Source organism: Pseudopipra pipra, chromosome 2 (assembly GCF_036250125.1).
Source record: "Pseudopipra pipra isolate bDixPip1 chromosome 2, bDixPip1.hap1, whole genome shotgun sequence".
Lineage (NCBI taxonomy): Eukaryota > Metazoa > Chordata > Aves > Passeriformes > Pipridae > Pseudopipra > Pseudopipra pipra.
Window position 1 is genome coordinate 103,508,218 of NC_087550.1, and position 13,083 is coordinate 103,521,300.

The 13,083-nt window shown below is 40.7% G+C and overlaps 1 protein-coding gene across 1 annotated transcript in view; it reads left to right on the top strand.

Annotated features, from left to right (window-relative positions):
- PPEF1 (protein phosphatase with EF-hand domain 1) overlaps positions 1-13,021 on the top strand; it is a 34,664-nt gene extending 21,643 nt beyond the window's left edge. The window contains exons 10-19 of the mRNA XM_064646714.1: positions 1,996-2,162; positions 3,799-3,835; positions 4,284-4,433; positions 6,542-6,739; positions 8,035-8,220; positions 8,862-9,004; positions 9,634-9,740; positions 10,707-10,870; positions 11,514-11,598; positions 12,081-13,021. Of these exons, the coding sequence (XP_064502784.1) occupies positions 1,996-2,162; positions 3,799-3,835; positions 4,284-4,433; positions 6,542-6,739; positions 8,035-8,220; positions 8,862-9,004; positions 9,634-9,740; positions 10,707-10,870; positions 11,514-11,598; positions 12,081-12,274 (1,431 nt within the window). The 3' untranslated portion in view covers positions 12,275-13,021. The remainder of the gene's footprint in view (positions 1-1,995; positions 2,163-3,798; positions 3,836-4,283; positions 4,434-6,541; positions 6,740-8,034; positions 8,221-8,861; positions 9,005-9,633; positions 9,741-10,706; positions 10,871-11,513; positions 11,599-12,080) is intronic.
- Positions 13,022-13,083: the final 62 nt, after the last annotated feature.

Consider the following 13,083-nt stretch of genomic DNA (forward strand, 5'->3'; position numbering starts at 1 on the left):
TCCATTAAATTACAGCATTTTCTGAAATTCCTCGAAACACTTGAATTTTAAATTATGTATTGCTAAGTCAGATTGTTAAATGGATGCTATGGATAGAAATAGCCTGAAGCTGTAAAAAGTGCCAACAGCAAACAGGAGTTAATTAATCACTAACCCAGGAGATACAGTAATGATGCCCAGCAGCAAGTTGCTAATCATTAGAAGGCCTTGTTTGCCTCTCTGACATGTCAGAGGCTGCAACAGCCTTTAATTTAGTTTTGCTCTTATTGGTCAAAACCACAGAAAAGGAAATAAAAACTTTGCATGAGTGTGGAACAAAACTAAAATGTCGCACTGAAGTTGAAAATCCAAAACAAACTTGTTAAAAACTAAAATGGTGTGTAAGCTTTTCCGAAAGGATGATAGAGTCTGGAGACTACTTCAGTAGATCTGTCTTTCCGAGAGGATTGCAGCTACAGAGTGGTTGCATGTATACTCACAATCTACTGGTGATTCACATGCCTATTGGTTTTAAGGCAAAGCTTTTATTAATTCATCTTTCCAGAAGCTGCTTCTGAATTTCTCCTGTCTGTTCCAGTCCTGAAATCCATCCTCTCTCTTTTTTAAAGCCACTACAACCCACTTCATTAGCGGAGTCTCATACATTGCCACTCCTGTGAGCACAGAACAATCACAGGCCTCTTCTAAGTAAACCTGGAAAGGGCTCAGGACAAGCAAAATCCAAGGAAGCCATATTTACAGCAGTCAGGATCAAGAGACCAGGATTCACTACTGCATCCTGACATAACAGCACGGGACACTGACTGGGACAAAAAAAAATATATTCCTTATGAATTCAAATTAAACATTTAATTGAGCCCTGGCCAACTCATGCATCCTGCAATAAACCTGCTAAGGCAGTATACCTGGGAATGCCATAGGAACACAAGAAATGCTTGACACTGACACAGTAGCTATCTTCAAAAGTGGGATGTCTTGCAATGCTGCCAAACCTGTTAAGAGTGGCTTCCACAGTTATGATGTGATTTTATAGATGTTCTATTGATAATTCTTGCGCATATCAGTTGTGAGAACAGAGGTTTCCTTTTTCTGGCAAATTAAAGGTTGAAATAATATTTCTGATACTCATGATTGGAAATGAGGAAGCTACATATAGTTGATGCTGTGTTTTCTGTAAGCTGATGGCACCCATCGATGTACTGGTAATTAATCTAATGAAACATACCATCAATTCAAACTAGTAGCTTTTGATGAGTAACCATTCATAATAAAGCATTGCTGTATATCTTCAGAGAAAAAATAAAGTAAGAAATACCTGTATGTACAACCTCTCAGGCTTGTGAGCTTTCAAGTATATTCTTGCCCTGATGGAGACAAAGTGCCATCTGAGTAAAATTCAAGTAGTGTTTTCAGGATTAAAGCAACTGAAATCAAACTCTTCAGAGTTCTGTATTAAGATTTTATATCCTCTGGACTATAGTCTTTCTCAGGAGTTTTGGAAGCATACACTGCAAACAATGTAAATATATTAAATCCATTTTCTAACCACGTAAGGAAACATAAGGACCTTGAAACTTGTGTCAGAAGACAATTTTTCATGGATTTCTTACCTTCCATTCAAAGTGAATTACCCCCTTCTGTTTGCAAGTGCACAATTTCCTGGAGACAGTTGCATTAATGGAAAAGTATATTTTATTACGAGACTGATGTCCCTTTTGGTCCCATTTAATTTGTTAGATAGAGGAAAGGATTAGAGATGGCATCACAAGAACAGCTAGAGAGGTCATCTCTTTTCTGATGGCTCATACAGGTTGTCTGATATGGAGGTTTTTATTCTAAGCAGCGCAAATAAAGAAATGCTACATTTTAGATTTCTCTATTATGCAAGAGTATTTCAGATTTTCTAACAATGTGATCTCATTTAAATACTATTTCCTTTATTATAGTACCATAGCAGCATCTCTAAACATCCTTTTTTTTTGTTTCTTCCTGCAGAATGGTGTGCCTTCAGAACAAAACCGTTATGTCTTTAATGGTGATTATGTTGACAGAGGGAAAAATTCTTTGGAAATACTTATAATCTTATTTGCATTTTTTCTTATCTACCCCAATAATATATCCTTGAATAGAGGAAACCATGAAGACTACCTGATGAACCTGAGGTAGATTTTGGAGGGCAGGGTGGGTAGTATCTGGCCTTTCACTAGAAATGTTTGAGCTTTTGAATGCTACTTAACCACTGTGACACTCTAAAATACAAATAATATTTTATTAAGTATTCAGGTGTAGCTTTGCGTCTTCAAGATGTGTGTGGGGAGGAGGGACATCCTCATTACACACATGAGAACCATATCTTGTCTCTGACCTAGTCACAATCCATTGAAGTCAGAGGCCTTAGAGCAGCTTCCAGAGTATCAAAATTGGGAAAGGAGGACAGATGGAAGGATATTTGAGTTAAAGCATATATTTAGTTAAAGCTGATATTTCAGTTAACTTTAGACTAAGATGTCACTTCTCAAACACAAGGGGCAGGTAAATATTCTAGCTTCCACCCAGGGGAGGTTCACTGGTTGGGAGGTGTCATCTGTCCCATTGCAGAAACAGCTAAGACCCTGTTTTCTAATACAGACATTTGTACTCAGCTGTACAGCACTGCCAAGGCCGTGAGCACAGCCAGTGGCTCTGGCTGTAGTGAAAATGTGACTTGTAGAAAAAATCATCTCACAGATGTGGGAAGAACTCCTCAGTCTTAGTCCTTACAATTCTAAGCCATCCCAGTTAAATCTTTGGTTGACTAAACTGGTGGGTAACCTGTTGACCCCCTTCTGTCATTTCATGAGTCCATACAGAATACAGTGCTGTTTTAACACAGGCACAGACCTGGGTTAGAGGCCCATAGTCAAGTCCTATTAATGATCCATATAAGAGAATCGGTTTCACATACTTATTTTTCAGCACTTAATTTAAAAAATAAATAAAAAAACCCAAAACCAACAAACATAAACCAAGATCAGATACTTAATTTATGAGGTAGGAAAATTCCCACCCATAGCATTAATGAAAGCTGTGATGGTATGGAGTGCACAGATGCATTCCTGTGTATTGCTCTTTGCTGGGCATTTTGATTATCAGTGCTGCACATACATAAATTTGAAAGCTGAGTGTTATGAAATGCCCCTCGACCAAGGATATCTTGGTGTTACAAGAATGAGGTATCAAAATCTTTGACCCTTGTGAGGGAAAAGATGTAATAGATGACATTGTCTAAGAAAGTTACATGTTCAAGGCCAGGTTGGATGGAGCTCTGAGCCACCTGTTTTAGTGAAAGGTGTCCCCGCCCATGGCAACGGGGTTGGAACCAGACAATCTGTAAGGTCACTTCCAATCCAAACCATTCCATGATATGATTCTCTGATGATATATGATACGATATGATATGATATGATTGATATGATATGATATGATATTTAGGACAAAAACTGGGGAGGCTTTGTGGGAATTTTTGCTTATCATCATTTAGGTTCCTTTGAAATTTCTATCTGGTATTTAAAAGGTAAAGTTGGTAAAATGGCCACTTAATGATTATTAGGATGAATTCTGTTCCTGATCTCTGTATGTACAAGAAATCAGTTTAACTCCATTCTTGAGACGGAGTGGAAGAAAGCACATTTAAACTGAGGTGAGATGGAATGGCAGCAGAAAAATGGGGCTAGAAAACTCCTGGCAAACACTATAGCACAGGAAACCATGCAGAAGGGGCATACTGAAAAACAGTTCATGATGCTGTCCTATTTTCAGATATGGCTTCACAAAAGAAGTTTCGAGTAAGTACAAGGTAAGATTCCTCTTCCTTCCCCTATATTTTCTTTGTAGTCTTGCAGATGTAAAATGAGGTCTGTGAAAACAAGGAGACTTCCAAGCAGTTTATGTAGGTGTTACACAGAATTACTTTAGTGATGTAGTTGAAATTATTTTGGCATATCAGTGGATAAAACAATTTTAAGTGCTAGCCTCTTATTCTCAGAGATCTATGGGATGAAATAAATAACATCCATAAGGCCACTCAAGAACACAAAAGGAGGTGACCGTGAAAGAAAAGCTAAATTACACAATCAAATGGCCCTAAAGTGAATGTCAGAACATGTTTGTCAGTGTTGCAATTCAGGTTGTCACCTGGACGAAACTGTTCATATAGACTGTAGCAGATGCTTCAATAAAATCTTGAATGTGGAAGCAACAGAATCTGCCGGAAATCGGATCTAATGTAAGAGAGTATTTTACAGGAACACAGTACACAGATTTTGTATCTTCTGCAAGATGTCTTCAGCTGGCTACCCCTTGCCACTATAATTGATAACAAAGTTCTCATCCTACATGGAGGGATTTCAGACACCACAAATTTGGATTTCCTGAAGGCACTTGAAAGAAATAAGGTAAGAGATCATATATCCACATGGGGGTACAAATGCTGATTTTTGCATTAGGAAATTAAATGGTTGCTGTAAGGAAAAGTCCTATTTTTCTTCAAAATCAGCATTTAGGAAGGGAAGTTTCAGTAGGTGTTGTGAGCCAATTGTTTGGCTGCTGTAAAATAGCACGGGTCTTTTGACTTTAAAATAGCTAAAAACACTTTAGATACCCCCTTCCTGCAGTGATGACGCATTAGCCAGAAAGTATAAAAAGTACTTGATTCAAAAACACTTTGGAAACCAATCTAGCCACATATTTCTAGTGCTGGCTTTTGTCCTGGGGCTCTGCTTCTGCCATCTGCTCTGTGGGGGAGGTTCTCCACCTGTGAGGTGTTCCCTTGGCAGCAGCTGAGTGTTGTACACGTGGGAGAGCCTTTCCAGAAGGACCAAACTTAAGACCTGGCCTTGAGAAAACAGAAACTACTGCTTTTCAGGGATTTAAAAGCCAGAAATGTTCATGGTTTTTTCTGAAATGGTGAGCAAACACAGCTCTTTCAAATCAGTGGAAAATGGTGTGGGTTTGGTCTCAATTTGGACAACTAAATCAAGATGTCTGCTTGTGATTGGGGTGCTGAGGCTCCTTATAATCAGTGGAGGTTCAGGAGATTTGGTGGAGGCCCAGTTCTTATAATTTCTTAGGCACATGTCTCCAGTGCTGTTCATGGAAGCACCCCATAGGCTAGGGATGTTCTCTATGGCTTTTGCTTGCCTCTGAAGAAAGTCTTCTTTGTAGGTTTCCTCCACCAGTCTCCTTTAGGTCGGGTTTGTATCTGCCCCCCTCATGCTGATTCACAGACATAGTGAAGCATCTCAGATAGCACAGGAGACCTATATTTAAGCAACATAGTGTACCCTGTCCTTAATGTCTGTGGAATCCAGAGCTATTTCTGTCACACTCATGTTTTCTAATGCAGAAATAAATGCTTTACAGGACCATCAGGTGTGTCTCTGTCTTTCAAAGGTGTGAAAAAGGGCAGTGAGTACTTCTGACCATCAGAATCTGGGCTCTGTGGCTGTACCATTGTACACTAAAACTGGGTACCTAACTACAGATGTAGGTGTCTTAACTCTGAGCTGAGTTCTGCACACGCTTTCACCAGGGCTGGGCTCTGTGTGTTTCTGATGTAGTGTCTGTGAAATGCAGAATTAACAGGTCAAAGTTGCTGCCACAGGAGAGCATTGCTAATGAGACATATGTGGGCCACAACCCAGGGCGGTATCACTCAAGGCAAAGTGGTGTATTTTAATTGGTACAGCTGGCATCTGACAGATCTCAAATACTGGCCAGTGCACTGGGGAATAATCCAGTGGTTGCATTTTGTTTTGAATCAGTTGTTTTCTTTGTTAAAGAGTAAAATTTGGGGGGCTGTGGAGTATGTGTGTTTTCGTTGTGGTTATTTTTTGGGTTTTTTTGCTTTTATTCTGGAAATAAGCTAGTAAGAGAAACTTTCAAATGAGAAGACACTCCCTGGTGAAAAGTCTCTGTTAATGGTCATTCATGGAGCTCTAGCACACCACTCCAGAAAAGCAAATGCCCATGCGAGTTGCAAGAGGTTGATTTAACAATAAAAGGCCTGATGTAATACTTCATCAATTTCACTGTTATCTTCCTCATATACCATTTATTTTAGCCAAATTAACCTAACAGCATGCTACTGCATCAGAACAGTAGTGAATGCAGTTTCATCTTCAGTACAGTATGACTATGTATTTTGTTTCCAGAAAAACTGGGCACTTAAGTGTCATCCTAAGCCTAGGTCATACTTGCTGTACAGTGAGACATTAAGATTTATTGTGGTTGGAACAAGTCTGTGTGTCTGGATAAGAATATGAGAGCAGCTCTGAAGAGGCTGGTTGCTGATACGTATAAAGCAAAATTTCTGCAAGTGCCAACACCTTCAGCTTCCTCCAAACCTGTGAGTTCAGGACATTATAAGAGTTCAACACTGAGTTGAACTCCCATTGAGTTTTCCTCAGTAGAAGAAACATGAACTGATGTGCCTTTCAGCTAAAATCTCTGCGTCAACTTTATGTGCTGGTAACCCTTTCAGTTTGTTGTGGTTTTTTTACAGTTGAAATCTTTGCTACAGCCGCCCAAGTCAGTGGGAGGCAGACACGACCAGAAGGAGGGAATTTCCACAACTGGCCTCAGTAAACACACTGCCAATCAGCATGATGCTGGGAAGACACAGCATGACTCTTCATTGAGCTCCACTGAGCCTTCAGGCTCAACTTTACCTGCAGGCCCCACCCAGGAGGAATGGAAACAAGTAGGTGAAACCAAACACAGACGGATACCAAAACCCTCCCGCACAAAACCAGCAGGTGTTCTGTTCAGGCAGTATGTTTGAGTTATAGGGAACTGTCTCTTAATAAGAAACCAGTCATACACTAGACAGCTATTAGTTTTTTGGATGTTTTTTGTAGACCTGGTAATAAAGGCTTGGGACTTTATAACTTACAAGTACAATTTGCCCAGTGTTTTCCTTTCTTAGCCATTAAGAGGAGGAAACTGCTAAGTATGAAATGTGTTTGTATGCCCTCATGTGGTTGAATCTTTTGATACATACATGGTTATCAGTTTAAGCAGGTCAAACTTTGCAATTGTTGGCGAGAGTGAGCTCCATTTTTTGGCTGTGGTTTTGGCCACTGAATGCTGATACAGCCCCAAAAACACCAACTCCTGAGACCTATGGGCTAATTACTTAGAAGTGGGAAGTTTTTGTCCTCTGGCTGTTCATTTCCTCTTGATGCTGGAACCAATATGGAGCTTTTTTGTACTGTAATTTAATAAATTGTGGCAATTTGGAAAGCGTAATTTGCTCAGCAAATCTGTCTCTGAAAATGTGATACCTATCTGACCTACAAAGTAGCATAATGGGCACAAGCAACACCCACACACACTCCCAAAGCTGACACTGCCCCAGCTAATCAATCATCCACTGAGCCATGCTCACAAACATGAAGTGGAATGCGTTAGTGCAAACCTTGTCCAGCAAGATTTAAACAAAAACATTTTGACTAATATTTGCTACTGACTACAATTAAATAATGATAATTCATTGTCATGTCTGAATCCTGCTAAAATGCTAATATGTAAAATCTTGTTTTGAAACATGAGATAACTGAAGACAATAAAGCCAAAGGCAACTCTTGTCATGTTTAGAGCAGGCACTCCCAAGCTTAGGTTAGGTAAAACCAACCACCTACATGCAAAGAAGGCAACTTTTGCTCTCTTCAAAATAGCCCAGGTACTCTTCCTGATGCACCTGTCCAAGTCTGAAAAACTCAGCTGTGAAAGGAGGTACTTTGCTGAAATGGTATTACATCTGAAAAAAAGTTCACCTGAAATCTAGATCATATTTCTTAAGAAAAGTAGAACAAACGTTTCAGCCCAAAAAAATGTTCTCTGAGAGGAAGGAAGAAAACAGAAGACCTATATATTAGCTCAAGTGTTTTCTCCCTGTACTGTGGGGCTTTTGCTATGGCCAGTACTTAAGACCATCACAGCCTGTCAGTCTTCACCTACTATCGGTCCTCACTTGCTTGAGTTTACTATTTGTAGATGCTTGATGTTCTCTGGAGTGACCCAAGAAGCCAAAATGGTTGTAAACCAAACAAGAGTCGAGGAGCAGGCTGTTACTTTGGTCCCGATGTCACTGCCAAGATCTTTCAAAGGTATAATCTGAAGATTCTCATCAGGTCTCATGAATTTAAGCGGGAAGGTTATGACATCAGTCATGGTGGGAAGGTAAGATGCTTCTGTGTAAAGCATAATTCTCCTATGAATTTCACAGGCACATCCACAGTAGATTTGTCTGCAAAATTATTTAAAAAATTAAAAAAGAGAGTGACTTCTTTAAATTGGGTTTGGGGGAACTTTGTGCTAGATAGATGTTATAACAAATTACCAAGCTGTGATGACCAAAAATCTTTACAACTTCAGGGAGTGGGGACCAGTTTATTACTCACATGAAAAGAAATGGACATCAACAAAATCCCTGAGAAGAGTTGTGTGTAAATACAGTGCAAGAGATGCTCTAAGGCTCTAGAAGCCTTTTAACTTAATGACTTCTCTTCTGGCCCTGCTTTCTGATGTGATGTATTGGGAAGCCAGCAAGAATCCTGAAAACCAGATCTGTCTTAGAAAGAGATTTCTGTTAAACAGCATGTTATATCTCACTGGCCTCTGAACTCAAGTCTTCCTATGACAGGTCAAAAATACAGGCCCAGAGCTCTGACTCAAAAGACAAGAGCAATTTGGTGAATGACATGGTTTTACATGTAGCCACTTGATTTTGTAACCTGCTTTTTTTTCTAAGGTCCGTTTCAGAACTCAGTGTCAAGAAGAGCTGTTCTAGCCAATTCAGTTTCTTTGTTTCCTATATTCAGGTTATCACTATCTTTTCTGCCTCTAACTATTACGAAGAGGGGAGTAACCGGGGAGCATACGTCAAACTGGACCCTGAACTAGTTCCTCGGTTTGTACAGTTTCAATCCAGCAAGCACACACGCAGTCTGAATATTCTGGAGAGGTAAAGCTGTGTGTTGCATGCAGTGAGTGTGTACTCGCTTGTGAGCACCTGCCACAAATCTAGAGCTTGACTGAATAATTGAATAGGCATCTATTTTTCTTCATTTTCCCTGGTTTTCTGTTTTACCATTTAAAAATTAATACAGTTGACCAAACCTGTTCTAAATGCTCTAACGTGGTTTCCTGAGAAACTCCCAATGGTAATTAGATAAGGTAAGAGGTTAGAACAGACAACTGTCAGGGACTTGTAAAGGGTCTCCACCTGTCTGTCAGGTTTGCTTGAAGACCGCAGTGTTAATCTGGACAAATCCTGTTATGAATTGAGTCCAAAAAGTTCATCATAGCTTTGCCATGCCTAGCACTGTGGTCACATTACCAAAGGAAAGCACCTTAGAATTACCTGTATAAACTCAGTTATCTCATAAACTCAGATAATTCTTATGGAGCACTTTTGGTTTTGTTTGGTTTGGGGCTTTTCCCCCTTCCCTCCAGTGTTCTCTAGTATGCTTTGGGTCATCCTACTTAACCATACTACATGTTAAAGGATAAAAGAATATGATAATGATTGTTAAAAAGTATAAAATGCCAGAGGATTTAAATAATTATCTGCTCTGATTTTTTTCCTCCTAGGGTGGGTACAATTGAATCATCTGCCTTAAAGTCCTTACAGGAGCTGATTTATGCTCATAGGTCTGAGCTCATTAGTGCTTTTGCACAATACGACCTCAATGGCACAGGTACCACTCCCTCTATGTCCAGTTGCTGCTATGGGGAAAACACTTCCATGTGTGTGTGGGGCAGAAGGGACAAACCCAATGGAGAGGGATCCTGCCTGCCTGCCAGTGTAAGGCTGGAGGGCAGCAGAGGCTGGTTGACCTTGTTCTTCCTGACCACGGAGGACAATAGGTGTTGGCAGGTGTTTAGCCCTGGAAAAGAACTTGAGAGGATGAAGCTTTTAAGTAGGAAGAAGAAAACTGAAACACATGGGCAAATAAAGAAATGCTGTTTGCTGTTGGGTGGAGAGTATGGGCAGGCAAATCCAGTTCCAGAATCTCAAAGGTCACCACCTCCTCTTAGGTGGTGTCTTCAGATGTCAGATAGGGAACTAGGGTCTCAGACGAGGGGTAACTGGTGTCCTTCTGAGTGTGGGGGGTACATGAGGAAAGCTGACTGCCTGTACCTTCAGCAGACACAAATTCACCTATCAGCTACAGAAAATTCAGTGGTAAGTTAATAGATGAAGCTTTTATGTAGGAGTAAGAAGTTGATTTCTACCACAAATACAGCTTTTCCTTGTGATGGCTCCTCACTTGACCATGCCCCTACAAGGGCACTCAGTAACATGATGGTACTGTGTCTTTGGCCACTGAACAGTTGTTTGACATTCTGTCTTGCTGAGTTTTTCAGCCACATGCCGTTCTAACTGCAGCTCAGCTGAGATCTGAAGTACTCTTTATGGCATAATCTGTTTTTCTCAAAAGGTGTTAAAATATGCTGAACATCCTAATAGCATCGCAAAGTTGTTGAGGTTGGGAGGCATCTCTGGGTGCTCTGCTCATTGCTATGAGGGCTTTTATCCTGGGGTTAAGAGAAAATATTTGTGCTTTGCAACCGTTCTTAAGAGCGGCTGTGAAGGTGTGCTGGTGACTGACATATGCTGTGCCATGTTCCGCTTGTAACCACGAGCTGACCCCTTCTGGCAGGCTGCATTTCTGTCCCTGACTGGGCTGCAGCAATGGAGTCTGTCCTAAAGCTGGAACTGCCCTGGAGGATGCTGCGGCCTCGGTTAGCACAGATGAACCCGGATGGACAAGTTGACTTCATGTCATGTTTTTATGATTTGAAAATGGATCAACCTATAAAAGAGGTAAGGACGAAAACACCTCCTCACAAATCTTGGAGGAACAGCTTTTGGTGCAACTTGAAGCACAAGACAGCGGTTTGGCCAATGAGGTAGACATCTACATCTGAACTAGTTGTTGAACTTCCTTTTATAGTCACTGGAAGAAAATGAGCACTGCTTGGGTACGAATCATCATTCCCTGCTAAGGTAGATGCTTAAAATAGGTTGGATGAATCACATGCTAGAACTGCTTCTTACTTTCCGTTGACTTTCAAGGGCATCTAGATAATGTAGCTGAGGAGATACGACAAATCTTGCCCAGAGAACTCAACCCTCCTTGAAATGAGCTTTTTAAACATGCTCCAGAGCCAATCCCCTATACCATCTTCCCTAGATTATCCGTATTTCCACAAATAATTACTGAAGGTAGGAGGTGTGAAGGGCTCCTTTCCCCCTTGCTCTGCCAATCTGAAAGTGACAGGGTTTATCTGATTATTCCTCAGGGCAAGGCACAAAGTGTTATTCCAGGGAATTTAAGCATAAGGATTTTTTTTTTAACATTCGACAAGTTAAATTAGGAAAATGGAATTGGACTGTACATATTCTGTTGGTTAAACTAACTCAAACCAAGGTCTGACTGTCTTCCTGTATGCAATTTCAAAACCAGGCTCAGCCAGCTTTGGTGGAAACACTGTGCAGATACAGAAAGGATTTGGAGATCATCTTTAACATCATTAACAAAGATAACTCGGGTAAGTCTAGGTAACTTCACTGTACTGGCTCTAGGAAGCCTATACTAGTTATTTTTTCCCCACTGTGTTTCCTCCTTAAGGCTTCTAAATATAGAGGAAGCAGAGGTGATGTCATTTTTCCAGTTTAGTGAAGGCTAATTTGAGCAGTCAAGCTGCAACCATATAAGGGACAGTGCACAGAGCCTAACTTGACAAAAAATTCTCACATATCACATCTCCAGTACTGGCTTCACTCTTCTGGGGGCTCTTTCTCCTTTCCACTCTCACTCTCACTATTTACTGCTTTTTCAATTCCTCTGGCAAAAGCATTTGACCATTATCTAAAGTAAAAATGTACTTGAGTCAGGAAAGCACAAAACACACCAAAGCCAAGGTAGGCAGGTAACTTTCTTGCGAGGGAGGGAGTGTGCATGTATGTGTATTTGCAGGAATGGGAAACATTTTCATACTAGAAAAAGCAACCTGCTGTCTGTCTCCTTTAGGTCTGATTTCTCTTGAGGAGTTCAGCCAGACATGGAGACTCTTCACCTCTCACCTGGGAATTGATGTACAGGATGACTCCCTTGACAAATTAGTCCTGAGTATAGACCACAACAAAGATGGCCACATTGACTTCAATGAATTTTTAGAGGCCTTTCACTTTGTTCACAGAGTCGAGGAAAGGGCAAACTCATGAAAAGGCAGAACTTGTGAGAGCTGTCTTGGAAGCTCACCTTCCTGTCCTTAGTCATAAAAGGGCTGCTCGATACAGTATGATACGATATGCACTGGGGTCACTGTGTAAGCCTTTATGTAGTCCCTCCTGGATGATATGTACCTGCAATTAATGAGACAGAAGAGATGAAAACCCACTAACAGCATTCCTGTGTCACTGCCACACACTGCCAGTACCTTACAACTTACCCTCCCCCATGTCCCCCATTAATCTAATCCGTGAACACTGCCAAGGTCACACCTTCAATAGTGTAGGAAGAGACTTGGGTTTATTTCTCTCAGTGGTCCTTGGCGACACCTGAGAGCACTGGTGACCACAAGGAACATATCAGACCCTCCTTGGTTATGAAACAGGCACAAGAGACACTGACTATGGAGTGTCCAGTGCAGGAAAGGAAACCAAGGAAGAACCATCTAGTTAAAATAGGTTGTTCTGCATTTAAATTTGCTCTTTGGGTGACAGAGTGGAACTAAATCATTCCAGGTCACTGTCTATCCCAGCTTTACAGACACAACTTACAGGATCTTGGTTGAAAGGTGTTTACACTTGTGCTAAGTTTCCTCTTACGACTGGTAACTTTTTGTCACATTTGTTGGAATTTGGAGCTAAGAAACAGTCATAACTCATCACCTTAATGGCGACTAAATCCACAGCATGTTAATGTAACATACGAAAGATCACAAAATAAAGCTTTAGCTTTCTGAGTAACGTCTAAGTAGTTAAGTGGGGTGTCTTTTTGCCTGTATTTGGGTACCCTGCCCCTATCAGCG